Source organism: Astatotilapia calliptera, chromosome 12 (assembly GCF_900246225.1).
Source record: "Astatotilapia calliptera chromosome 12, fAstCal1.2, whole genome shotgun sequence".
Lineage (NCBI taxonomy): Eukaryota > Metazoa > Chordata > Actinopteri > Cichliformes > Cichlidae > Astatotilapia > Astatotilapia calliptera.
Genome location: NC_039313.1, coordinates 37,120,546 through 37,147,200, shown reverse-complemented (window position 1 = coordinate 37,147,200; position 26,655 = coordinate 37,120,546). Strand labels below are relative to the sequence as shown.

The window sequence follows — 26,655 nt, the reverse complement described above, 5'->3', positions numbered from 1 at the left end:
GAGCAGATTTCTCCTGTTTTGGCTTCCTGTTAGAAAAATTCAAAATTCTTCTGTGGAATGTTCTAATCGCTGTAATAGGATATTATGGTCGACAGTATCGAACGCTGCACTGAGGTCTAGCAGGACAAGCACAGAGATGAGTCCACTGTCAGAGGCCATAAGAAGATCATTTGTAACCTTCACTAAAGCTGTTTCTGTGCTGTGATGAGCTCTGAAACCTGACTGAAACTCTTCAAATAAACCTCTGCAGATGATCTGTTAGCTGTTTGACAACTACTCTTTCAAGGATGTTTGATATAAAGGAAGGTTGGAGATTGGCCTATAATTAGCTAAGACTGCTGGGTAAAACCGAAACCAAGATCTAGAGTGTGATTAAAGTGGTGGGTGGGTTTTTGCCATTAGCTACAATCACACTCACAACCAGCAAATTGCTTTATATTTTTGGACGAGGCCTGAAGTTTGAGGATCAGGTCTGATTTACCTTTGATTGCTCCCACCTTTCAGGTAGCTCCGTCCCACCTCGGCAGAACTCCTCGGGCCCCCAGAGACGAATTGATCAGCCTCCTCCTCCGTCCTCAGCTCCACCCGGACCTCCTCGAGGCCGGACGCCTCCCAGCATGCTCAGCGGCGGCAGTGGTGCAGGATCCGCCTACCCCCCACGTCCCACCTCTGGCAGCATGATGTCATCGAGCCCTGATTGGCCAACCAGCAGCCAGTCGCGGCTCAGACAGATGTCGTCATCGTCCAAAGGAGATAGCCCTGAGAAGCAGCGGCCAGCTGCCAAGGTAACTAGGCTGTTACCACGGTACCATGGAGTCATTTTGTTCAGGCTTTCCTGATTTAATGATCAGATGCAAGGAGGCGGTCCTCCATACTTGTTTAAAGCTTTTTCTGAAGTGACCCACCCAGAGGACGTACCTGGACTGTCTAAGGTCGTGGGCGGTACCTGTTCAGGTGTGTTTGTGTGTCCAGGCTCCGTCTCCCTGCGCGTTAGACCGTACGGCAGCCTGGCTGCTCAACATGAACTCCACCTCCTCCTATGGTGAGGCTGAGGATGATCGCCATGATGACAGCCTCGTGGAGAAGGTAAGGTTCTCAAAGTTCTGGGTCAACACTGGTTCTACTGGTCCTGCTGGTTCTGACGGTATGTGTGTGTGTGCAGTACCAGCAGGAGATTGCGTTGCTGCAGGAGAAGTTGCGCATTGCTGCACTGCGTCAGGAGGAGTGTGAAGCACGTCTGATGGTCCAGGATCAGCAGAATCAGCGCATGCTGCAGGAGTACCAGGTCTGTGACCCACCTGCAGAGAAGCTCAGTCACATGACACAGCAAGACCAATAGCAGTGTGCGTGTGTTTTAGGCTCGTTTGGAGGACACAGAGAGTCGGCTAAGGAGACTGCAGGACGACAAAGACCTGCAGATGAACAGCATCATCAGCAGGTGGGAACACCTGTGTGCATTACCATAGAAACAGTACTTGAGGGTTGTGTTTGTTCACCTTAGCAAACAGACAACAAGGAAAAAGACTTCTCAGCAGCCACCTAGAGGTTGAAACTGTGAACTGCAGCACCAGCTCCACTGAGCTCGACCGATTCAGATGTCAGAAATAATCAACTTCACCTGACACCTGTCAGGTGCCTGTCTCTCTGTCCGTCTGTCTGCCCGTCTGTCTCTCTGTCTGTTTGTCTCTCTGTCTCTCTGTCTGTCCGTCTTTCTCTCTGTCTGTCTGCCTCTCTTTCTGTTCTCTGCCTCCTGTCTGTCTATTTGTCTCTCTGTCTATCTCTGTCTCTTCTCTCTGTCTGTCTGTCTGTCCGTCTGTCTGTCCATCTTTCTCTCTGTCTGTCTGTCTGTCCGTCTGTCTGCCCGTCTGTCTCTCTGTCTTAGTCTGTCTGTCTGATCACCTGTCTCCCGTCTGTCTCTCTGTCTGTTGTTCTGTCTGTCTGTCTGTCCGTCCTTCTCCCTGTCTGTTGTCTCTCTTGATCTGTTCCTCTGTCTGTCTGATCTTGTCTCTCTGTCTGTCCGTCTTTCTCCCTGTCTGTTTGTCTCTCTGTCCGTCTGTCTGCCCGTCTGTCTCTCTGTCTGTCCGTCTTTCTCCCTGTCTGTTTGTCTCTCTGTCTGTCCGTCTTTCTCCCTGTCTGTTTGTCTCTCCGTCTCTCTGTCTGTCCGTCTTTCTCCCTGTCTGTTTGTCTCTCTGTCTGTCTCTCTGCCTGCCTGTCTGTCTATTTGTCTCTCTGTCTATTCATCTGTCCATCTTTCTCTCTGTCTGTCTGTCCGTCTGTCTGTCTGCCCGTCTGTCTCTCTGTCTGAGCAAATGTCTGTCTGATCACCTGTCAGTCTGTCTCTCTTTTTATCTGTCTGTCTGATCACCTGTCTGTCTCTCTGTTTGTCTGTCTGTCTGATCACCTGTCTGTCTGTCCGTCCTTTTGTCTGTCTGTCCTTTTGTCTGTCTCTCTGTCTGTCTGATCACTTGTCTCTCCATTTGTCTGTCTGTCTGATCACCTGTCTGTCTGTCTCTCTGTTTGTCTGTCTGTCTGATCACCTGTCTCTCTCTCTGTCTGATCACCTGTCTGTCTGTCTCTCTGTTTGTCTGTCTGTCTGATTACCTGTCTGTCTCTCTGTCTGATCACCTGTCTCTCTCTCTGTCTGATCACCTGTCTCTCTCTCTGTCTGATCACCTGCAGGTTGATGGCGGTGGAGGAAGAGTTAAAGAAGGATCACTCTGACATGCAGGCTGTGGTTGACTCGAAGCAGAAGATTATAGAGGCACAGGTACGTCTCTATCACCTGAAATCTGTATTTGAAGCTTCAGAGTTTACGACTGTAGAAGTGACCATATTTTGCCCAGTGATGGTGGAAACAGGTGGAAGTGCTCATAAGCTACTCCAGCGTCATTATGGCGTCTTAAAAGACGTCTCGAGCTGTTCTCCATCCCGGAATGAAGCTAACAGTAGCTAGCATAGCTGAGTTTTGATGCATGTCTGTAAAACCATTTTATGCGTACGACATCATAATTAGGTGAAATATGTTAGTGAAAAACATTTAATGTTCTTCATATTTAAAGCGTATTAGCAGCACAAACAGGAACAAATGTAAAATCCCGCCTCCCTGTGACAGCTGACTAAAGATCCCAGGTGGACATAAGTGGACCTGCAGGTTTGTTTTGAGCTTACTGTCTCACCTGCCCGTCTCACCTGTCTGACTCTCAGGAGAAGAGGATTGCGAGTCTTGACGCAGCGAACACTCGTCTGATGGCGGCTCTAACTCAGCTGAAGGAGCGTTATGCCGTGACATCACAGAGGAACGGCCTGTCTCCGAGCAACACGTCATCGCTGCAGATCACCGAGAACGGAGAGTTCCGCAACTCTGGCAACTGCTGAGCTCTAACTGGCTGTACTGCAAGGAGAGGGAGGTGCTTAGCCTTACGAGGCCCATAGAGGCGGGGCTAACCCATAGACTTTTACAGATGAACCTCTGACCTTAATCCAACTCATTTCCTGTTTTGCACGTTTTCTCTTTGAACTAGTTAGAGTATGACATCATATCCCGTTTACGTTTTGGTACTTCCTGTTACAAATCAGAAAAACGGTCCCGAAACCAAAATGGACATTTTATGACAAGACATGAAGCAACCCCACCTGTACGTGGCTCCAGGCTGGAGGAACATATTAATTGTTTTAGACGCTTTGACTTTCGATTGTATTTTAAAGGAACAGTCCGACCTTTGTGTCCGAGCTGCCTCACGGAAACTTCCTCATCCCGGTTAGCCTAGCTTAGCACAAAGACTAGAAGCAGCACCACAACTCCAAGTGATTGTGTTGGCCCCTCAGGGCTTCCGTAGCTTTGAATATTTTGGTCACATGGGCGAGGTGTGGGAGAGTTAGAGATGCTAGTTTGTTGTTTCAGAGAATTCTGATTTTAATGTAAACACCAGATTTTATTGTAAAGCGGTCCAAACTTTAAATTGTGATGAATAGTTTGTGAACACGTGCACACTCAGACTCTCTCAGACTGTCTCTGCTGTGCTCACTGTGGCTTCTGTCTCCGTGTTTATGTTTCCTCTTATTGTTATTTATCCACGTTGGTACTTATAGAGACGCTCCAATAAACTAATACACCGTCTACCTGCTCATCACACACAGAGACGTGCATGTCGATAAAAAGCTTTTATTCATGCAGACAGCTCAAAGGTCAATGGTAAACAGGAAGTGAGGTCACAGGGCCTGGAGATAGCGCTGGAGTGGGCTAATGGACCAGTATTCGTACTCCCAGCCCAGAAACCAGCCGGTGAAGGTTGGCGGTTCGAATCCCTGCTTCACCGTCACAATGGGGGTTCGAGGGTCACGATTGGCTGGGTCACTCTCGATGTAGCGCTCAGCTGCAGGGAAATTTTTTTTTTTTAATTTCAAACGCCTCAAAAGTTACGAGTTTAGACTTTAAATTACAACTGAACCGATCCTTCGAGATATTAGACGAGTTCAGAGCAGAGGACATCGGACACACGGCCAGGTAACGCCCACTTTAGCCTCCTGTCGGTCTCACCTGATGTCACTGCCCGAGTCTTCTCCTCCTCCTGAGCTTCGTTTCCAATCCAAACGAACACCTGCAGCAGGACGCAGGACGTGAGGACACCGAAGAGATGCAGACATCTTTAACTGTATGAACAGAAGGAGACGCCCACCTGGTCCCAGGTATCCAAGATCATGACATCATCAGGAGCGAGATCATCCTGCGTCAGCTCACCTGGAACTTCATCTACCTGAAACACAGATTCACCTGTGAAGATTTGTTTAGCACCGAGCCTGGTCACCAACATTCAGCCTCTTCCACAGCGCGTCTTTGTCCCGCACTCCTCCCCTCACCCCCAGCCAGTGACAGCAGACGGCCGGCCCTCTGCTTTTCTGTTTTATTGTCTTTACTTTACAGTCTAAAGTGTATTTAGGAGACTATTGTTGTGATTTTGTGCACTGTAATTAAAACTGAATTGAAAGAGGATATAATAAAGTCTAGCCTCCAGGTGTCTCTGGATTTAGAAGTTAGTTTCAGCTTCAGGTGGAAACTGAAACTATCGAGCTGATTGTTGACCGATTAATCTTGTATAAATGAAACTGGCTTTGCTAGAACTTTGTAGTAAACGATGATGGTGACGTTGGCCTTGCTCCTGGAGAACCAATCATGTGACGAACTGACAGACCTTGAAATTTCCAGTCTTGTTGGAGCAGGCAAACAGCCGGGGAGGATGAGCTTCCATCTGGTTCTTCAGCCGAGCAGACCGACAGTAGTCCTGCTGCCCCCCCAGCGTATCCCAGAATCCATCTGTAACCGCGGATGGTCAGTTTATGGTTCTAGTATGTGCACATTGGTAAATATTTCACCTGTCCTCCCCACCTTGCTCCTCCCCCTCGTCCAGAAGGGTGGGGGTCACATGCAGGATCTCAGCCAGCTGCTCGGCTCCCTTCAGTTCGTCTGGGTTGCTTCTACTGCCTTTCCACATCCAGGATCCAGAGGGCAAAACCAGGAGGAAAACATCGTTGGAGTTCAGACGGGAGGAGGACGGCTCCACCTGACAAGAGCAGAGGAGTCAGGCTCCACCTGGACTAACCAATGCAGGCTCAGACGACGTGACAGTCGCAAGGCGTGAAGATCTGAACCAAAAGCTTTTGGACCAAAATATTCCTGAGCTAAAACTAAAGTTCTGGACTCAAATGCTGAGCCCTCAGAGTTCTCTGGACTCAAAGTCTATCAACCAGAAGTCTGGGACGTTCTTTGAACCAAAGGAACTTTGATTTTCTGGACTAAAACTCTAAAAGGAAAGAACCCGTCTTCACTGGGCTCCAGTTCTCGCCTCACCTCCACAGTTCTGGTGTTTCCTGCTGGATTGGCTCTTATCTGGAACAGGCGAGTGTCTGCAGCTTCCGATTGGCCGTTCTCTCTAGAAGTCCCTCCCTTGTACACCACCAGTGGTTTGTCGCCAAACAGACTCATGAGGTGGGCGGGCTCTTTTCCTTGAATGACCCGCACCTGCACACAGGTAAGAGTAAGAGCCTTTCCTGCTCAGTGGGTTGGGTTAACAGACTGGGCTCAGCGTTCCCAGCTGGTTTACCTGGACAGCATTTCCTTCCAGCTCATCATCCACCTCAACAGCCAAGAAGGCCGATGCCGCAACCTCGTCCTGGGTAGACTCCGCTCCCTGCCTATAGAGGGAATAAAAACATCTACATTAGAAGCAAGTTTTCCAGCACTAGATGGCACCCTGCTGTGGAGAGACATGACCGAGGATCCCAGCACGCATGCAGCGCCTCACCACATGTAGATGATCTGACCGCTTCGGTCGCTGTGCTGGTAGCGATACAGGATGATATAACTGTCTCCTCCATAGAACTGACCGTAGGACGCCGAGTCCACGGGAACCTTCTCCGAGCCTTCGACCCTCCAAATCTACGACAGAGACGGACTTGTTTGTAAAGCCTGGCGGCTCTGCGGCCACGGACGTCACAGCTTTCAAAAGGAGATTGCTTTTTAAAATCAAAAACCCAAAAGCTGGAAAACAATTAAAATATCACCTCGTGTAAGTGAAGTCACTGACTTACATGTTTGAGTTTGTATCGAGATCCTGAGAAACACATGTCCAATCCAAACAGAGGCGCGTGTAACCTGCCTCTGTTACACATGAACATTCAAAATTTAACGAGCCAATCAGAGTGCTTCATGTGACCAAGGCTGACACCAGCCTGTTTTTGCTGCGTGTGACGAACTCTTATGTTTTGGCTTCGTCCTGCTCAGTGACAGGAAGGTCCTGAGTCCTTTCTGTGTAGATCACAGGTGTCAAACTCTGGCCCGCGGGCAAAATTTGGCCCGCAGCCTATTTACATTTGGCCCGCGAAGCCATACCAAATTACTATTAGAGCTGGCCTACTGGTATTACACAGCTTATCTATATATTTTAGTATTAAGCTTTGCTTGTTCCATATTCAGTCTTTCAGCAAAACGTGTTTGAGTCCATAAGATTCATTCTTATATCTGGAGGAACAAATATATTTCAATAAATATTAATGTTAGCCCGCGACTTTGTTCCAGTTTTGAATTTTGGCCCACTGTGTATTTGAGTTTGACACCCCTGGTGTAGACAGTAATGAGTGCAGCCGGGTGATAATCTAGTGTGTCTGACTTACATGCAAATGTTTTATCAGCACACCTGTGAACACAGCTGCTAACTCTCCTGGCACCAATGGAGACGGTTTTCCATCAGACAGGAGGGATGATGTGGCGTTCAAGCTTTCAGCTCGGTTAGTCTGCTGGAGTACGAGTACGACTGGAGGAAGAAAAACGGCCACATTTCCATTCGGTTCAGTTTTTTCCAAATAGTGCCCTCAAGGCACTTCGCTGTGAAGCTGTGTGAACGTCACAAGTGCCATATTTTCACAGACGCGTGTATTCATTAAAATCGTTTGACTTCACCCGGCCGGATCAGTGTGGTTATTCTTCGATCACCTCTTGTACCCTTCCTCAATATTGAACCCTTAACAGACCTCTCAGTTACAAAACAGGAGACACTACAGGTGAACGCATCATCTGCAGTCTTCGTCATCTTTGAGGTTTTATGACATTTGAAATTTGCAAATGAGGTCTCGCTATGTGAAATGTGCACTTTGGATCATATCTCTCCAGCTTGAAAGAAAACCTGCTGTGACACAATCTGAAGGTCGACCAGTGTGAGGGGAAAACCACCAAAAGAGGCACAACTGTGTGTGGACAGTTTCACATGCATTTGTTTCACCTTTCAGTGCACAGATTTGGTGGAGGATATTTAAATGAATGAAACAACCAATGATGGTAGCTGCTGGTGATCATCGCTTTGGCTCAATCCTGCATGTTTACAGCCTGATACGTTTGTTCTTCAGTAATATTAGTGCTAGTTCTGTCATAATGTGGCTGTCAGGGAGGCGTGACAGTTACTTTGTACTGTACTTCAAACCCTGTTGATGGGCGCTCAGTCATCCAGGTAAGGAAACAGGCTGGTTCTGCTCATCTGGACGTTTTCAGTGCGAGAAACGTTTCATCATCATCATCAGGTGACTCCTTCAGTCTCAGCTGACTGCAGGTTTCTACCTTACTGTCTGTGACCAGTGGTCATGACAGTCTGCACATTAACACCTGGTAGGCCCTTAAAAAAAATGCACCCTTTAATGATCATAAACTGACCTCACCATTGTTAGTCATTGGTGCTAGTTTCAGTCATTGTGCAGATGTCCCGTTTATAATGTTGAAACCTGCAGTCAGCTGACACTGAAGGAGGAGGAGGGGGAGGGGGAGGATTATTTTCTCCCACTGAAAACGTCCAGCTGAGCAGAACCAGCCTTTCGGGTACTTCAAACCGTGCTGGTGAGCAGGGCACGTTACAGGTTTCTGCTTGTTCAGCGTCAGTCCAGAGAATAAGCACCAAAAGCCTGCTCATGCATCATTGCTCAGCACACACAGAGCTCTGCAACATCACATGTTATGCTTTACGAGGTGGTCTTTGCTTCTCCCCGGTATCAGCTCGATTAAATACAAACAGAACACAGCGAAGAGTCAGAAAGGCGTTATGAAGCGGTAGATGGTCGCCGATTTTCTGAGAGTCCTTTCTTCTGCAGCAGCGACGTGTGCCTGCACACACAGGTGACAGAGGTGGGCGGGTGGATCGGTCAGCTGCAGGTGAGCCAGCCTTACAGTGAGGTCAGTCACACGCTGGAGCTTTACTGCCCCGGGTTTCGTCAGTCAGGAGCCTCTCAGCTTGTCGTTGTTGAGCTGAAACCTGCAGATGTTACTCAGGGCTGAAAACCTGCCCTGAGTAACATCATGCTTGTCAGGTGACCGTGTACCTGAGCTGCCGACATTCAGGTGTTCTCACCTGTTTTTCTCCGTCCCCGCAGTCGACCATGCCATACTGCGCCGCCATGCCTTCTGATTGGTGGAGCGTAGCTGCATCAAACGGCACCTGTCCAATCACAGGAGTCAGCTTTGGTCTGGCTCGGCACAGTTTAGTCCTGGAAGCTGATTGGCTTACCTTTTCCATCTTTGCAATCTTATTGGACACGTAGGCGGTTCCCATGCCGACCGTGTCACTGGGGCCCCTCCAGTCCTTAAAGAACTGTTTGAAGAGCGGCCCCTCCCCGTGCTCAGGAAGGACCTGGACCTGGGGGGCGGGAACACAGGTAGGACAGGAAAATCGGATCACCTGTTTCCTGATGCAGCTCATCTCAGGTGAGACTGTAAGTGTGTGTGTGTGTGTGTGTGTGTGTGTCTGTCTCTACCCGTGTGAAACTGGGGTAGTTCATCTTTGAGATGAACGACTCTGCGGTGTTCAGGACAGCGTGACGCTCCTCCGAGTTTGCATCTTTACCTGCATACACGCACGCACGCCGTTAATTTGGACCAGCAGGTGTTACATTCTGTTCAGGCTCATCCAGACAGGCGACCTCCGGACGTTCAGTTTATTCACAGGTGGAAAAACGAGTGCTCCCTCTCCATGACCAGTTCCCGGCCTGTCAGATGGGTCTTGCTGGTTTCACACCTGTTGTGCTCACCTTTCCAGATGAAGATGTGTCCGTTGGCTCCGTTGTCAAGAATGAAACACTCGCTGGACACCAAAGTATTCTGGGAGAACGGGCTCTCCTCGGCCACCACAGTGACCTCCAGGTCTCCGCCTGCATTCGACACCTGAGACGAGTCACGTGTAAATCTTCAGACATCATGGGCAGCCACGGAGAGCTGATTGGATGACGATCCAGGTGAGAAACACCAGAGTTTGTTACCTTGTAGAGACGAGCCGCTTTCCTGTTGGAAGCATCTGTCTCGGTGTCGTCAGCCTGAGACTCGGAAAGCTCCGGCTTCTCCCCGAGAACCTGAACACAACAGAGAGCAGTGAAAGGTCAGCTGAACGTCCCATCATGCACTGCAGCTTAAACAGCAGAACAGTTTCTGTATCAGGCTGTAAATGTGCCTATTGTGCCTCACTGCTGCTTCTGCTGGACGCCAGAGGAACTGAGCTGTGGTGCGTTTCTGTACTGCTAAGGAGTCTGTGATGAAATCATTACACACGATTTGCATACCTCTACCATCTTCTCTGGCTCCGCCCCTTCATCGCAGACCTGGAGCTCAGCCCGCCCACACCTCTCATTGTCACGGATACCCTTAGACACCTGTCGAAGATTTAATTAATCAGGTATTCTGCTTTGTGACATCATAAAATGATGACGTAATTAGGTGATGTCAGTACTCACCATGGTTGCCTTCAGCTTCTCAAAGTGGTTGCTGTGGGAACCAGACCACTGAATAATTTCCTGTAGAGAAAAACAGGTTTACAGCTGTACCACCCTCTCTCACCTGTCCCGCCCCTGCCTCACCTGTCCCAGGTCCAGAATGAAGCTATCTGACTGGTTGAAGCTGTCCCAACTGACAGGAACCTCCGTCGCCCTGACAGCGCGCCGACCTCTGACATGCAGCAGTCGCTTAACATCACCAACATCACTGGTCACCACGTGCTTGAACCCTGAGGCCACGCCCCCTTTCTGTATCCAGACAGGCAGGAAGTGATGTCATTTAGAATGAGCTCATTAATGAGCACAGAATCAGCATAAGTACACATAGTAATTAGGGGTGCAACGATACACAAAATTCACGGTTCGATGCAAAAAAAATGTTCATGCCTTTTTAATTTGTCATTTATTAAAATTATAAATGTATATTTTAACTCAAACGTTCAGTTTTTAAATTTTATGTTGCTGAAACAACAAAGTAATAAAATAATAAATCTGATGGAGAAATCACTCATGTTTGGAAAAGAGAGTTCATTACAGAGAAATGTCTCTTTCCAAAATAAAAGCTCTACTATACGCTTCTTCTGGGCTATATTCTCAGCAGCATATTAAACATATCAGGTCCCCATAAGGAGAATCCTGTGCTAACGGCTGTCTAAATGACTCGGGTAAAGTTTGTAGCATGCGTGCTTGTTGTTTTTGTCTGCTTCCACTCGTCTTTGCACTAGGATGCTGTCGGAGTAAATGTGCAGTCATATTCGTTGTGTTCACACTAGTGCTGTCAGCGTAAATCTGAAATGACATTAACGCCACAACACGGCAAATCTCCGTTAAAGAGCTACCGCGGATCGCCGCGTGCGTGGGGCTAGACGGCCAACACGTTAATGAGCTAACTGCGCTAACGCACTAGTTCCCACCAATGTAATTGAGCATTGCGTGGCACATCCAACATACTGTTTTACTTTAGTCCATGACTCGCTTACCTTCAGGGTCATACGTCACATGAAAACCAAAATAATTCCAAACGCCAGATCTGAATGAGGGTGGGGGAGGTTCAATTTGCCATGTTGCAACGAGCTTAACTTCTGTCTCGCTAGCTTGCCCTGCACTCAGTGAATCTGCGTTCGACTACTCCGCCTAAGCTGCACTGTCGAGCGCAGATCCACTGAGCGCTCAACACAGACAGCATCGTCAGAAGGAAAGTTGATAAAATAAATTAAAGATTTTGTATTGTTCGATACATATGCGTACCGAACTGAAAGCACTGTATCGAACGGTTCAATATCGTTGCACTACTAGTAGTAATAGTAGTACTTGTGTTGTAGTTACCATGTATGTGAGACCAGATTTGAAGTACCCGGTGAAGGTACCAGACTCGTAGCCCTGTACTTCGCGGTACTGGACCGGCGCCCCCTGCAGGAAGTCGTCCATCTGAACAGTGAGAATAGCCGCTGCTCCGCTCTCATCCTGAGAACACGCTGAACCTGTGAGACAGTCGGCCAATCAGAGAGCAGAACAGCTGGTCAGCTGCAACCACCACCAAGTACTGCAGTATCACGAGTCACAGTGCTACACCACTTCCCGTTTGCATTTATTTCGACTGTCACTACGACATGTTCTCCAGCAGTATTAGTGGCAGTAGTATCAGTACGTGAAATACTGCAGTACCCTGCCAGTAGTGCAGGTCGTACTGCAAGGCACCGCTGCGGTTGCTCGTGCTCTTCAGGATCAGGTACGCATCGCCGATGTAGAACCGGCCATACAGGCTCTCAGGAACAGGAACCAGCTCCATGTTCTCCACCCGCCACACCTGAAGCCCCGCCTCCTTCCCTGCACGCTCAAACTCTGAATGGGATACCATGATGTCACCTACAAGGGGCGGAGCCACAGAAAAGAAAACAGTCCAACCTGAAAATGTTTCACTGAAAGGGGCGTGGCAGAAGCATTAACCAGTGGCGTGTATGTAATCCCCACCCACAATATCAGATTTACTTACTCTGGCTAACCCTAAGTCATGAAAACATTAAAATCAGTCACAGGACAACAAACAGGTGCGTGCTGTAGCCCAATCAAAATCGAAAACACACGTAAAGCTCAGAGCTGTTGGATGATGAATTTCACTGCAGCTCCCATAGCACAGGTGTGTGTGTGTGTGTCGTATTAACAGCGTTGTGTTCCTCTTGCAGTAGCTGGTTCATTGTGTGCACTTCCTTTTTCACACCTGTGCCAATTCTGACACACCTGCAAACATGAGCTAACACACCTGACAGCTCACAGGTCATCCAACCCTGAGGCTGTATGAAAACATCTATCAAGTTTCAACCTGTTCAGGTTGCATCAACACACACAGTTGGTTTTGACATGCATGTTTTAGCATGGTGTGTGTGTGTGTGTCACCTCTGTGGCATTCACAGAAACAGTAAGTGAAGGTTTTCTATATTTAAACATTTGAAATCAAGAAGTTTAAAAGCAGGAAGAGGAAAACCCGACAGACAGCGAATGCCTCCTCACTGATCACAGGTAACACAGAGGAAACACACCTGAGCAGTTACTGAGAAGCAAGACTGACTGTGGAAAGGAAAGATGAGGATGACGAGGAGGATGAAGAGCTTCTGCGGAAAAACAAACATCACCTTGATGACAGGCTCGAAATGATGTCACAGAAACTTACCTGAAACAGAGGAACTCACCTGGATGTTCTCACTGAGCTCCACCTGAGTCTCTGACAGAAGAGGGCGGGGCTGCAGCGCCTTTTACCTAGGAAGCCCCTCCCTCACCTCACCTGTGACGATGCAAATGCTCAGACCAGCTGAGCGTCCCTCTGATGCTGTCCGTGCGGCTCCAGGTGCAATTAGGTTGTTTTAGTCTTCTGCATATTTCTACATGTTTTCATACAGAAATGAACAGAATGCATTAGAAGCGTGTCTCTGGTTGATCCACATGTGACCTGTGACGAAATCGGAATTCAAACTACTCAAAAACTTTATTTATAACTAAACATATTTTATTTACGATGCTGCGGTTCACACAATAATCAGTGATTCCTTAAAATTTCGTATTTAACTGAAAGTTCACGTCAGACTGTCTGACTGATAGAGGCAGGTCATCATGCTTTCTAACACTGACTTTAATGCTGAACTTTTTAGAATTAATTTGATTACTAAAACTAATTAAAGCCGACGACTCTCGAATTGATTGTTTTTAACTATTATTGAAGCGCTTATTCTGAAATCTCAGCATACGTTACGTTGACGTTGTCTTATTGTGAAAGTTCCGATCGGATGTGTTTACGTGGAGGTTTCCGTTTGACATGGAGCGCTCAGCTGTTAGCACAGCTGGTCGACATGTCGCAGAAAACCGGGAATAAACGGGAATAATCGGGCTGACGGTCGGCTGGGGTCGCTCGGTTTAGGCGGGAAAATGGAGACGTTCGGCAGGTTCACGAGCATGCTGCTGCACGCGCTGGAGACGGTGAGTTAGCAGTTAGTTAGCTGCTGTTAGCTCCGTGAAAAGTTGGACAAAGTTAGTCACTCGGATGAGCTGTTTGTCACTGCTGACCCTGACCAATCTGCTGTCACCGAAACGTAAACACAGAAGCTAACAGGCGCTAACGTTAGCTTCAGAGTACTCCAGGTGTTTACCTGCTGGAGATGGGTTTGTGTCAGGGCTCAGGAACTCGCACAGGTAGAGACAGGACAGACAGGTATGTGTGCCAGCTGTTACTGTACTTCACTGTCACCTAATGAGTATACCAGTAAAGCTTTTTGAAATTAATTAAAACCAGCTTTATAAATAAACCTAGTGAACTGATCGAGACAGGTGACCTGGTCAGGACATGAAGTTCTACAGCTGCTGGGACCAAAACAGAAGCTGCTGTGCTCAGAGCTGTGATGTCAGCCGCCGTGGGAGGGGCTGACAGGAGCTCACTTGTAATTGGCTGAATCAGCTAACAAGTTCTGATCGGAACCAAGCCGTTTGAAGGCAAAGCAACCAGTGAGTACAGAGAACATGAAGGCACCGATCAGCTTTATGGATCTGTACTCAGCTGGTTTAGGTCAGGGCTGATGAAGCACTCTGATTGGTTCCCTGGCTTGATGCATGCTTAATGATCCAGGTAAAGAAATGCCCCTCAAAATTTGTCTTCATCTGGACGTAGCGTTTCAGTGGGAGAAACGTTTTGTCCGGGTGACTTCTTCAGTCTCAGCTGACATGTGTTTGCTCTTGGAACTGTGTCTTCATTCCACATGTTTCACATACAAGGTGCTCCAGGTAGAAACATGGGTGTGCCATGGGTTCCCCAGTTTCACCCAGTGTGTCCAACTTGTACATGGAAGAAGTGGAACACAGGGCTTTGCTGTCCTACCCTGGAACACCACCAAGGTCTTGGTTAGCCTTCCTGGACTGTGAGATCTCCATCCATAATGGGGGACAACAGCTGAGACACAGTTTTTCTAAACACCACATCTCTGTGGCTTTTTTTGGACTTCCTGTCTGTTAAGTATTCTTAAACTCATTTTGACTCCGCCTCACATCTCACCTGTCTGTCAGAGGGAGCCCACGGTGGAGCTGTTTGACTCGTTTGTCGATCACTGGAAATCAATCACCAATTATTATATCGATACGACAGGTGAGGCTCTTTAACCTGCAGCTAGTTGTTACCACAGCCACACAACCAGCCAATTGAATTCCTCGTGTGTGTGTGTGTGTGTGTGTGTGTGTGTGTGTGTGTGTGTGTGTGTGTGTGTGTGTGTGTGTGTGTGTGTGTGTGTAGATGACAGTCGTCCTGTCAGACAGACGGACATCCCCTGGCATCTCAGACAGATGTTGGACATCCTGGTGTACGAGGAGAAGCAGCAGGTGCGTCAGTGTGACTCAGAGCTGTATTGATCAGCATATCCATCAGAGTATTGAATGTCCTGTCTGTATTGATCAGGCCGTGGAGGACACAGGAGCCTGTATGGAGTACCTGCTGCAGCACAAGCTGTTGGAGACTCTGTGCACACTGGGGAAGGCTCAGGTAATGGTGCTGCACACTCACTGATACAGTGAAAGCTGCAGGCTAGGATGATGATGATGATCCTGCTCTTCAGTCATAAATGTTCAGGTTGATGAGTTCACTTCCTGTCTGAAAGGCTAACGTGCCCATCTTAGAGGACCAGCTCGCTGTTTACTTCCTGTTTTAGTACCTGGCACTGAGACTGAGCTGCGTGGTCAGGTTTTATGGCTTGTAGCGTTAGGAGCTCACAGCTCTGATTGGTGGATCTTTCCTGTGTAACCCACAGACTGTATATGAACAATGGAAGCAGACATTGTGACATCAGCTGGTGAAGTCCTGATTTAGAGCTCAGAGATCAGGTTTTACAGCAAGAATAGTCTGCTTTACAAAGACTGCAGCTTTAGTCCGAAGCAGCCATTGTTTGTTTACAGTCTGTAGGAACACCTGTCTCCAGGTGAGGGTCTCTGTGCTGAATCCAGTTTTAGCTTCAGAGCAGAAACGCGGTGAACTGTGAGCTAACACTGTAACTCTTCTGTCCTCTCTCAGTATCCTCCAGGGATGTCCCAGCAGGTGCTCCTCTTCTTCTCCAAGCTCCTGTCTCAGGTGCAGAAGCCTCTGCTGCAGCTGGTGAACGTCTACAGACCTGTGCAGGTAAACCAGGTGGAACATCTACAGCACACTGCAGAGGCTCATCTGTGCCTGTCAGTCCTTTGTGTGTCTGCAGGTGTTGTCAGTCCTCACACAGCTTACAGTGACACGCACACAGCAGGAAGTTTAGGTTACAGACAGTGTAGTGAGGTCGTCAGAGCGTAGGCAGGTGAGACACTCCACCTGAGCACAGCACAGAGGAAACAAGGCAGCGGTTTATCTCTCAGCCACCTGGGGGACAGCCCGCAGGGGACAGACCTGAAGCCTGGACACCTGAGGACACCTAAGGACACTGATGCTGCTAAGCTCAAGCTGCTTATTTTTATTTAAATCTTCCCAATAAAGCTAACCGTTCTTCACTTTCTCTCTACCACTGCCTGTGCTGATGATGTCACTATGTGCTCCGCCCCATAGAAGCTGATTTGCCTCTGTGCGCTTCCTGGTTCCCAGACTGAAAAGGAGGAAGCTCAGTTCCTATTGGTTGTCTGCTCCAGAGTGAAGCAGGATCCCCACACGCTCAGATACGTCTTACAGGTAACCTCAGAAGGTCTTAGGTCCACTTCCTGTCACGTGATGTGAGCTCATTATCACATGACTTTTATCTTTGTTTTCAGCTTCCAGACCAACCAGTAAGCAGTACACTGAGCTCTGACCAATCAGAGAGCAGCATGCAGGCATCCAGTCGGGGGACAGATCCTCCGCTGCCCTGCGGCCCCATCCAATCAGAGAGCTGTCTGCTGAGGGCCCTGCTGGGTCTCACTAAGAGCCAGGTCAGTAACCCGAACATCTCGCGGTGCATTCAGGTGCCGTCTGAATAACTGGAAAATGAAAGATGACAGAAAGTTTTGACGAGCAGAGACGTCAGCACGCAGTACTGTGAGCTCTGACCAATCGCAGTCAGCGGCAGCGACCCTGTGTGTTGCACTAATGACGGAGCGCTTCATCACTGTCCCTTCACAGAGCACCTCAGTGTGTCTGAAGGCCCACGAGAGCCTCCTGCTGCTCTGCGGGCTGCAGGCTGGGTTCTCAGGGGAGCTGCTGAGCACTCACACCCAGCTGGGAGAGCTGCTGGCTGTGAGGCTGCAGGACCTCTACTCCCTGCTGCCTATGGAGGACGCTGCAGAGCTGCAGAGCTGGCCTCACACGCCCTGGAGGTAAGAACACACACGCGCACACACACACACACACACACAGTAGTGCACGATGCAGACTGGTGTACTGCAGCATTTCCTCTTCCCCTCAGCTCTCAGTTCTCTCACCTCAGCACTGACCCCAGCTCACAGTCTGTGGGTCACATGAACAATTTCTTCTGCTGGCTGGACTTCCTGGATCACCTGATGAGACAGGCACCACAGGTAATACTACCATGACAGGTACACAGCTGCTAGTAATGCTAATAATGCTCAGGGATGCCAGTGCTTTGTGGGTAGCTGCTGCCATGCTGTCCACGCAAAATGTAAACAGAGAAACCAACAGGTGATACGGAGGAAGACTCGTCTAAATGAGCTCCTGCAAAGGTGCGCACATCCAACAGGTTCAAGCTCACACTCGGGTGTGTGCGACTGTGACGAGCTCTTCAGTTTTTCCTGCGTGCCGCTAAACAGAGCGATGAATTTCTCCTGCAGCATCCAGGGTGCGAACGACTCGCCGTGCTGCTCACACTCATGACCTGAGCAATCTTTGGACCGTCTCAGGTCCTCCAGGTGTGACGCTCTCCTGGCAGGGACCGTGACCGTGGGCTCGCTGTGAGCTGACCGTGGGCTCGCTGTGAGCTGACCGTGGGCTCGCTGTGGGCCGACTGTGAGCTGACTGTGGAAGAGGCCGGTCTTTGGGTTGTAGCCTCACATTACACAGCTCACTGTCTGTGGGCAGAAAGCTTTAGTGTCATGTGACCAAAGGATGCTTCCAGTCTGCAGGCTCTTTCTCCGTGTTGTCCTCGCCGTGTGTCAAAGGCTGTAAACAGCTAAATGTTCGCGAGCTCACCTGCACCGTCAGCACGTCCTTTGAGACGTCCTCTGTCCAGCTGATAGTCCGCTCACACCGCGCTGCTACAGCAGCCCGCTGTTTTTTTTTTAATGAACATTCTAACAAATGTAATTATGCCAGATTGCAGCCTTGGGCTTATTTCCATCTGCAGACCCTCTGGCAGGCTGCTGTTACACACACATTAGGAAAAACATACAGAGACACTTTTTAGTGGTCATGTGACAAGGACAAAAAAAGTGATCACATCATATTAGAACAAACAATGACAACAAGAATGCACAACAGAGGACAGTATAGAGAACGGAAACACATCAGTTATATTGCACAGTGTTGCACATGCCCTGACTGTGCTGATATTGCACTCACACATTACACTAATAGTGGTTTCCCTTTTTGTAATACACTAACTCTTTTTCACGTCCAATATGAAGCATGATTACTAACCATGATCACATGTTATTGTGTCCCTCAGCCGCCCTTTAAGTGACTCTTACAGAGAGGGAAACTTTCCCTCGCTAGCAAAGGAAGACTATTCCAGAAGCTCACTCCCTGATATGACAGAGCATCTGTGAAAAGGTCTAAATGCAGATTCACAATCCCCTCTCACAGTGGCTCGGGTCAGTCGAGGCAACACTGCTAGACTTTTAATAAAATCACTCATTGGTGGAGGCGCCAGACCATGTATAACTTTGTAAATTACCAATATGATTCAATATATCTATCTCTCTATCTATATCTCTCTATATAAATTCAATATGAGCCAGTGTCATAGAGTGCAGCAATGTAGTCGCTGCTGTGTCTGTTAATGATGTGCGGATATGTCTAAAGTTCTGTATGTTAACATTTACAGTTTTCACTACTTTGTTTGTGTTCTTTAAAAGGATCATTTTGAGTCTAGCAGCACTCCCAAATACTTAAATTCCTCAACAATAATTAGTTCTTGTGCACCCAAGCGAACTTTCACTGCAGCCACGGTTGTTATAGTTTTACTAAAGATCACTGATACGGTCTTTTTAACATTATGGGTGAATGTGTGGATGACTGGATATGTAAAGCGCTTTGGGGTCCTTAGGGACTAGTAAAGCGCTATATAAATACAGGCCATTTACCATTTACCATATTAAGGCACAGACATGAGTCATTCCGCCATTTTTGTAAATCATGTAATGCCAATGAAAGCTGATGGGCTGCATCATCAGCAGTTTGGCTTGTGTAACAATTACCGTATCATCAGCATAAATAATTGTGTCTACATTTTTGCACACACTGAGCAAGTCATAGGGTGAACATAACCAGGGGCCTAGACTTGAACTGAGGGATGCCTCGTGTACAGTGAAGATGGGGTGACTTACTATTCTTTATTTGCACATATTGGGCAATGTCCTCGATTTAACTTTCACAGTAAACACAGCTTCTACCTGCGTCTGCTCCATCGCCAGCTCGTGTTAACCACGGTCCCATGATGCGTCAAGCTGATGATGTCATGATCCTCAGCGCTGTAGTACAGCTGATGGTTCCCAAAGGCTGCTTCTGTTCATCTGGACGTAGAAAAGGTTTCATCATCAGCTGACTGCAGGTCTCCAACCTCGTAAGCAGGACATCTGCACAATAGCTGACACGAGCAGCACTGGTGAACAGCTCAGTTTATGATCATTAGCATAAACAGGTGTGTGTGTGTGTGTGTGTGTGTGTGTGTGTGTGTGTGTGTGTGTGTGTGTGTGTGTGTGATCATCAATCAGTGGTTGTTGCTACGTTGTTGCCAGATGAACAGAACCAACTCGTTTCCGTGCCTGGGTGATTGCATCAAGATACATTTGATAGTGCTAATGCTAACACTGCTGCTAAGCTATCACTAATGCTAACAAAACCATCTAATCTCCACTCACACCTCACTCTGTGTGTGTGTGTGTGTGTGTGTGTGTGTGTGTGTGTGTGTGTGTGTGTGTGTGTGTGTGTGTGTGTGTGTGTGTGTGTGTGTGTCTGCAGGTGTTGTCAGTGAAGTTGGCTGTGTGTGTTCATCAGCTCTGGTTGGTGGAGCTTCTTCAGCCTCAGCTGTTGGACACGTGAGTCCTTCATCATCCATCGTCATCCTCCTCACAGGAAGTGGGGGTCCTATCAGATCTTAGGTGTGTGTTTGTGTGTGTTTAGGTGTGAGCAGGTGGTGCTGGGCTCCACCTCCGTCCTCTGTGCCACTGTCAGGCTCGTCCAGTCCTCATCCCTGCTGGATCAGCTCGTCCACTTCCTGCTGCGGAGCGACGCCGCTCAGCCGCTGCTGCGCCGCTGCGACCACATCTCTGACCAGGTGAGAGCACGCCCACTCGAGCTGACACCTGCAGCTAGCTAGAGTGCAGAGACGGGAAGCATAGAAACGACTGTGTGTCCTCAGATCAGCATGGTGTCGCTCTGTCTGGTGGAGGAGCTGCTCCAGAAGCCTCACAGGGACGTGTTGGACGTGCTGGTGCTGAGTTTCCTGCACACTCAGAGTTACCTGAGTCCACCGGCCTCGGCACAGGAGGAGCGGCAGACGGAGAGTGGCGAGGACAGCGAGTAGGTGCTTCATGTGTGGCGGGTTGGCCTGTGTCTTAGCTAGAGATGGCACGATACCACTTTTTTATGTCCGATACCGATACCGATATCATAAATTTGGATATCTGCCGATACCGATATGAATCCGATATAGTGTTTTTTAATCAACAAAACTGTTTTTTAAAATATCTTGCTGCATTTTGCAAGTCTGCAAGTTCATACTCAAGTTTAAAACAACAACTACACTAAAGCTATTCTGTTATACCTGTATACAAAAAAATACAGTGGGGCAAAAGAGTATTTAGTCAGCCACCGATTGTGCAAGTTCCCCCACCTAAAATGATGACAGAGGTCAGTAATTTGCACCAGAGGTACACTTCAACTGTGAGAGACAGAATGTGAAAAATAAATCCATGAATCCACATGGTAGGATTTGTAAAGAATTTATTGGTAAATCAGGGTGGAAAATAAGTATTTGGTCAATAACAAAAATACAACTCAATACTTTGTAACATAACCTTTGTTGGCAATAACAGAGGTCAAACGTTTACTATAGGTCTTTACCAGGTTTGCACACACAGTAGCTGGTATTTTGGCCCATTCCTCCATGCAGATCTTCTCGAGAGCAGTGATGTTTTGGGGCTGTCGCCGAGCAACACGGACTTTCAACTCCCGCCACAGATTTTCTATGGGGTTGAGGTCTGGAGACTGGCTAGGCCACTCCAGGACTTTCAAATGCTTCTTACGGAGCCACTCCTTTGTTGCCCGGGCGGTGTGTTTTGGATCATTGTCATGTTGGAAGACCCAGCCTCGTTTCATCTTCAAAGTTCTCACTGATGGAAGGAGGTTTTGGCTCAAAATCTCACGATACATGGCCCCATTCATTCTGTCCTTAACACGGATCAGTCGTCCTGTCCCCTTGGCAGAAAAACAGCCCCATAGCATGATGCTTCCACCCCCATGCTTCACAGTAGGTATGGTGTTCTTGGGATGCAACTCAGTATTCTTCTTCCTCCAAACACGACGAGTTGAGTTTATACCAAAAAGTTCTACTTTGGTTTCATCTGACCACATGACATTCTCCCAATCCTCTGCTGTATCATCCATGTGCTCTCTGGCAAACTTCAGACGGGCCTGGACATGCACTGGCTTCAGCAGCGGAACACGTCTGGCACTGCGGGATTTGATTCCCTGCCGTTGTAGTGTGTTACTGATGGTGACCTTTGTTACTTTGGTCCCAGCTCTCTGCAGGTCATTCACCAGGTCCCCCCGTGTGGTTCTGGGATCTTTGCTCACCGTTCTCATGGTCATTTTGACCCCACGGGATGAGATCTTGCGTGGAGCCCCAGATCGAGGGAGATTATCAGTGGTCTTGTATGTCTTCCATTTTCTGATGATTGCTCCCACAGTTGATTTTTTCACACCAAGCTGCTTGCCTATTGTAGATTCACTCTTCCCAGTCTGGTGCAGGTCTACAATACTTTTCCTGGTGTCCTTCGAAAGCTCTTTGGTCTTGGCCATGGCGGAGTTTGGAGTCTGACTGTTTGAGGCTGTGGACAGGTGTCTTTTATACAGATGATGAGTTCAAACAGGTGCCATTCATACAGGTAACGAGTGGGGACAGAAAAGCTTCTTACAGAGGACGTTACAGGTCTGTGAGAGCCAGAGATTTTCCTTGTTTGAGGTGACCAAATACTTATTTTCCACCCTAATTTACGAATAAATTCTTTACAAATCCTACCATGTGGATTCATGGATTTTTTTTTCACATTCTGTCTCTCACAGTTGAAGTGTACCTCTGGTGCAAATTACTGACCTCTGTCATCATTTTAAGTGGGGGAACTTGCACAATCGGTGGCTGACTAAATACTTTTTTGCCCCACTGTATTTCATAGTTCAGCAATACTGATCAATCTAATAAACTTAGACCTACACCATCCTCCCTATTCTGGTATTTTAAAGAGTACTTAGCGTAAATATTAAGCAACCTAACTAATAGGGTTCCAACTCCCAGCAACAACAAAAATAAATAAATAAAAAATAGGGAACCACCCCTCACGCTCCACCTCATGATGCTTAATCGACGTAATCAACCTTAATTTGATGCAGTGTGAAAAAAAATGCACAGAAATCAATTATTTTTCAAGAAATATTAAATAGATTCAACATGTTTCTTCAACAAAATTGCAGACTGCACAGATGGTACCTTCCCAAAGGAAAAAGTACTATAGCTTACTAGGGTATATATATTAGACTTAATAGTCACTATATACAGTAATTGACTTCTATTCATTTTACATCAAATTAAAACTTTGGGTGTCAGATAATTATTTATTAAAAGCTAGACATTTTAAATGAGAATAAGAAAGAAAAGTATGTCTTTGTGCCCCCTTTTCCCTGTTCATGCCCTATCGGCCCCCCTGGCTAAACTTTGCTAGATCCGCCCCTGCACAGTTACCAGCGTCAGCTACATAGAAAAAGATCCTCGAGTAGAAAGTAATATTAAATAAATTCTAACAACAGCTGATCAAGCTTAAACGTGCTGCTGTTGTTCAGCCGCTGGTTTCCTCTTTCTGGTGCAAAGTGGGCCAAAAACAAAGACGGACTCGCGACAGAAAAGCCGATCAGCTGATCATTTAAGCAGTTTCACGATTGAAGTAGCAGCCGGAGAGCGAGAGGCAGTCGCTCGTTAAGCTTAACGTGGGAATGCTTTACAAACATTCAGAGATGGACTTACACACTTGCTTTACTTCTCTCGGGGATAACTTTGTCGGAGATGAAATGCCAGGTTGCTAGCGAAGCTCCAAATGCTATCCAGACCACCGACAGGTCCCGCATGCCACAGCTGCTCTATCACGTGATGCATACTGCTCCGACGTGCTAACGTTCTGAGGTGAGTTACGGCGTGTTGCAAGTTTTGTGAGGTGCTTTCGTGATATTTAATGGATCGGATTACATTTTTTATTTTTCTCCGATATCCGATCCAGTAATTTAGGTCAGTATCGGACCGATACCGATATGTAATATCGGATCGGTCCATCTCTAGTCTTAGCTGTCCGCGGCTGATGATGCGTTTCCTGTGTGTCAGAGACCCAGAGGACGACCCCTTCTTTTCCGACAGCCTGACCTTCTCAGACAGTCCCCACCCCCCTCCGCCTCCTCCACCCGGACCCCAGACAGCTGATGATGTCATCAACAGGTAACGCACCTGAAGCTGCGCCGCACAGAGAGTAACGAGTTAACCCGAGGAACAAAACACGACTGTGTGTGTGTGTGTGTGTGTGTAGTTTCCTGTGTTTGGTTCCTGTTCAGGTGCGGTCGTCTCAGCTGCTGCAGGAAGGAGGATACGAGACGTACGTCCACGACGCTCACACACTGGTCAGAAGACACACACACACAGCTGTCACTGGTCTCTGACCCTACAGTCAAACCCTGTCTGACTCCTCCCATTTCCTCAGGTGACCGAGTGTCAGGCTCTCTCGCTGTCCTGGGATTGGCCGCTTACTCCCCCCCCCCTTTCCCTGTCGTCAGGTAAAGACTCCGCCTCCTTCTTTGAAGGTCACCTGCTAAAAGTTCTCTTTGACCGTCTGGGACGCCTCCTGGAGCAGGTACACAGACACACACCTGTGCCCTGCGTGGTTCCCCCTGGCTCACCTGTGCAGGTGATGACGATGATGTCGTGTGTTTGCAGCCGTACGAGTTGAACCTGCAGCTGACGGCTGTTCTCTCCAGGCTGTCGGCGTTCAGCCACCCTCTGCTGCACGAGTACCTGCTCAACCCCTACATACACCTGTCTCAGTCCTCCAGGTCACTCTTCTCTGTCCTCATCAGGGTGAGACACGTTCTCCAGAGGAGGGCGGGGCCATGCATTTGTTTTTAAGTTAGGGCATGTCTGTTTTATCACCTGTGTGTGTGCCAGGTGATGGGAGAGCTGATGCAGAGGATCCAGCAGGTCTCTAACCTGAACGAGCGACTGCTGAACACCAGGAGAGCGCTGCTGGGCCTGCCGCACGACCCCGGGTAACTACCTGCTGTAACACCTCACTCCAGCCACGCCTGGCGCCGTAAACACACTTACCAGGGCTGCAGCGACTCATCGAGTGACTCGATTATAAAATGTCTCTGCACAAATTCTTCTTTGATGCTTGTTTAATGTGTTAATGACGGAAACACGAGCGTTTCGAGTGAAAGCTGCTGCAGTAGAAACGAGGCGGGAAGAGCATAGAGGCGGAGCCGTTAGGGAGACGGTAGCGTGACAGGAAACATGGTGTCCACCATTAGAACCTTGACTGGGAAAGAGCTGCAGGAGTCGGAGCCTCAACAAACCGTGATGTGAAGTAGGCTCCACCCACCGCCGCTTGTGTCATACACACACACACAGCTCTCCAGATAATCTGAGGCATGTTTTAACCCCACAGTTCGCTCCAGGCTGACGGCAGCCGTCACGTTTTACATGGAAGTGTACAGGCGTGAGTCTAGAGGGGGGCGCGAGGAGCCCTAGATTTATTACAAGGCTTTGAAATGATATAAAAACTGTTTCAAGTGCTTACAAATAAGAAGTTTTCTCTCTTTGTGTGTTTATTATCGCTCATTAATAAGACAAAAATGTTCTTACTCGATTACTCGGTGATCAGTAGCTGCAGCCCTGTGCAGTCTGCCGTCGTACTCCAGACTCCACCTGTACTGAACTCAGCTGTTTTGACTGTGAGCGCTGCTGGTCCTGTGTTCACCTGAGTTCTCCTGTGGGTGTGTCCACAGACTGGATCACCTGACCCTGCTCAAAGGAGTCATCGTCCTCGAGGAGTTCTGCAAGGAGCTTGCTGCCATCGCCTTCGTCAAGCTGCCCCAGGACCAGGACTGAGTCACCTGGAACTTTGGATTACAGATCAACATGTAAACATTGGCTCACCTGCTGCAGGTGCACCTGGGAGGAAGAAGCAGATTCAGAGTCTTCAAGTGATTTTTTAAGTTCTTCTTGTATAGCGAAAAACTGGCCGATGTCTTGGTGCCGTTTCTGAGGCGACCTGAACACCTCGGCGTCACTCTGCGTTTGATTGGTCAGCACGTTTATTTATGGTTTTAGTCTTTAGCTGATTTTAAACAAACAGGAAGTGGTGTCAGAGTCCAGTTTTGAATGTGTCACATGTCAGTGAGACGTTCCCATTGGACGATCACATGGAGTGATGTCAGCACGTTACACTTAGAAACTGCGATTAAACACACTGTCAAAGCGAGCAATGCCTGTCATGTGACATGTCAGTGAATCTCTGACTGTGTGGGCGCGGTTTGATGAATGGAGCCAGGGTTAATGAGCCGTCTGATTGGCTGAACACGCATTTAAATACAGAGAAACCCTCATGGGGCCGAGTCCTCATTCATCATTAGCCCCGCCCTAAATGTTGTCAATCACCGTGCAACCATGTTGCTTAGTTTCTGGTGAAAGAGAGCAACTGTTTATCAGCTTCACTGGATGAAACTTTACTGCCTGATGGACTTCCTGCTGCTTTCACATGGCGAGTGTCACATCGAAGTCACTCCTCCCTTTGGCGGGAACACCTGTCCACATACTTTTGGTCCACTGAGCAAACAGTATGAAAAAGCTTTGAATAATTGATGATGATGATGATGAAGAGTTTCATGTGTGAGACAATAAAAGTGCTGACAGCCGTCTGTCGTGGTGTCCTTGAAAGTTTCACCAAAGAAAGGGTGGGTGGGTGTGTGTGTGTGTGTGTGTGTGTGTGTGTGTGTGTGTGTGTGTGTGTGTGTGTGTGTGTGTGAGAGAGTGTGTGTGTGTGTGTGTGTGTCACTGATCCCAGCGCAGATTCATCCACACAGGATTTTGTTCACCATCACTCATATTTCAGACACTGAAGTTGCTAAACTAATTACAGGTTTAAAACAATCAAAAGCACTTGATGTATTTGGTATTAACACAAATTTCCTAAAGGAACATCTGGATCTGCTCGTACGTCCAACAGCTCATGTTTTGAATATGTCTTTCAAACACTCCATTGTTCCAACAGATTGGAAAATTGCTGCAGTTACACCAATTTTCAAAGCAGGTGTGAAGACTGACATGGCTAATTATCGCCCCATAAGCATACTCCCGGTCGTATCTAAAATAGCTGAGAAGTGGGTGGTTAAACTCCTCACTGCTCACCTAGAAAACACCCAACCCTCATTACATCCATTGCAGTTTGGCTTTC

At 48.0% G+C, this 26,655-nt stretch overlaps 3 protein-coding genes across 14 annotated transcripts in view; 2 read left to right on the top strand and 1 right to left on the bottom strand.

The window, feature by feature from the left end:
* LOC113033937 (disabled homolog 2-interacting protein-like) overlaps positions 1 to 4,117 on the top strand; it is a 48,332-nt gene extending 44,215 nt beyond the window's left edge. For both annotated transcript variants that reach the window (XM_026188144.1, XM_026188145.1), the window contains exons 18-23: positions 505 to 785; positions 973 to 1,086; positions 1,163 to 1,285; positions 1,359 to 1,438; positions 2,680 to 2,767; positions 3,205 to 4,117. In XM_026188144.1, coding sequence (XP_026043929.1) covers positions 505 to 785; positions 973 to 1,086; positions 1,163 to 1,285; positions 1,359 to 1,438; positions 2,680 to 2,767; positions 3,205 to 3,375 — 857 coding nt within the window. In that variant the 3' untranslated portion in view covers positions 3,376 to 4,117. The remainder of the gene's footprint in view (positions 1 to 504; positions 786 to 972; positions 1,087 to 1,162; positions 1,286 to 1,358; positions 1,439 to 2,679; positions 2,768 to 3,204) is intronic.
* Positions 4,118 to 4,146: 29 nt separating this feature from the next.
* Positions 4,147 to 13,127, bottom strand: LOC113033938 (gelsolin-like). 7 transcript variants are annotated; one of them, XM_026188146.1, is made up of 20 exons: positions 12,984 to 13,069; positions 12,834 to 12,905; positions 11,962 to 12,162; positions 11,623 to 11,777; positions 10,381 to 10,545; positions 10,258 to 10,317; positions 10,087 to 10,176; positions 9,790 to 9,879; positions 9,562 to 9,694; positions 9,289 to 9,377; positions 9,042 to 9,170; positions 8,886 to 8,972; positions 6,300 to 6,433; positions 6,099 to 6,189; positions 5,846 to 6,016; positions 5,384 to 5,558; positions 5,190 to 5,311; positions 4,677 to 4,754; positions 4,538 to 4,598; positions 4,147 to 4,373 (listed from the first exon to the last, which is right to left on the bottom strand). In XM_026188146.1, the coding sequence occupies exons 3-20, from the start codon at positions 12,152 to 12,154 to the stop codon at positions 4,210 to 4,212; spliced, it is 2,187 nt and encodes a 728-aa protein (XP_026043931.1). In that variant the 5' UTR covers positions 12,155 to 12,162; positions 12,834 to 12,905; positions 12,984 to 13,069; the 3' UTR covers positions 4,147 to 4,209. The 7 variants fall into 7 exon arrangements, with proteins under 7 accessions (XP_026043931.1, XP_026043932.1, XP_026043934.1 ...); XM_026188147.1 differs by lacking the exons at positions 12,834 to 12,905; positions 12,984 to 13,069 and adding an exon at positions 13,076 to 13,127; XM_026188149.1 differs by lacking the exon at positions 12,834 to 12,905 and having other exon boundaries at positions 12,965 to 13,069.
* fhip2b (FHF complex subunit HOOK interacting protein 2B) lies at positions 13,085 to 26,116 on the top strand. 5 transcript variants are annotated; one of them, XM_026188156.1, is made up of 18 exons: positions 13,085 to 13,148; positions 14,842 to 14,920; positions 15,065 to 15,150; positions 15,227 to 15,310; positions 15,836 to 15,940; positions 16,352 to 16,471; positions 16,552 to 16,707; positions 16,898 to 17,091; positions 17,181 to 17,292; positions 19,910 to 19,986; positions 20,072 to 20,225; positions 20,310 to 20,470; positions 23,538 to 23,648; positions 23,737 to 23,827; positions 23,908 to 24,057; positions 24,141 to 24,281; positions 24,369 to 24,469; positions 25,208 to 26,116. In XM_026188156.1, the coding sequence occupies exons 3-18, from the start codon at positions 15,115 to 15,117 to the stop codon at positions 25,308 to 25,310; spliced, it is 1,896 nt and encodes a 631-aa protein (XP_026043941.1). In that variant the 5' UTR covers positions 13,085 to 13,148; positions 14,842 to 14,920; positions 15,065 to 15,114; the 3' UTR covers positions 25,311 to 26,116. The 5 variants fall into 5 exon arrangements, with proteins under 5 accessions (XP_026043941.1, XP_026043939.1, XP_026043943.1 ...); XM_026188154.1 differs by lacking the exon at positions 13,085 to 13,148 and adding an exon at positions 13,702 to 13,764; XM_026188157.1 differs by lacking the exon at positions 13,085 to 13,148 and adding an exon at positions 13,773 to 13,996.
* Positions 26,117 to 26,655: the final 539 nt, after the last annotated feature.

What these genes read in the sequence shown, in the direction of transcription:
- LOC113033938 (XM_026188147.1), bottom strand. Translation starts at nt 12,154, where the DNA reads ATGGTATCCCATTCAGAGTTTGAGCGTGCAGGGAAGGAGGCGGGGCTT. An exon ending in ACTACCCCAGTTTCACACGG is followed by an intron (nt 9,171 to 9,288) that starts GTAGAGACAGAC and finishes CCCGCCCCCCAG; the next exon opens with GTCCAGGTCCTTCCTGAGCA. An exon ending in GGACGAGGGGGAGGAGCAAG is followed by an intron (nt 5,312 to 5,383) that starts GTGGGGAGGACA and finishes CCGCGGTTACAG; the next exon opens with ATGGATTCTGGGATACGCTG.
- fhip2b (XM_026188154.1), top strand. Translation starts at nt 13,714, where the DNA reads ATGGAGACGTTCGGCAGGTTCACGAGCATGCTGCTGCACGCGCTGGAG. An exon ending in ACGTCTACAGACCTGTGCAG is followed by an intron (nt 15,941 to 16,351) that starts GTAAACCAGGTG and finishes TCCGCCCCATAG; the next exon opens with AAGCTGATTTGCCTCTGTGC. An exon ending in TGGGACGCCTCCTGGAGCAG is followed by an intron (nt 24,058 to 24,140) that starts GTACACAGACAC and finishes GTGTGTTTGCAG; the next exon opens with CCGTACGAGTTGAACCTGCA.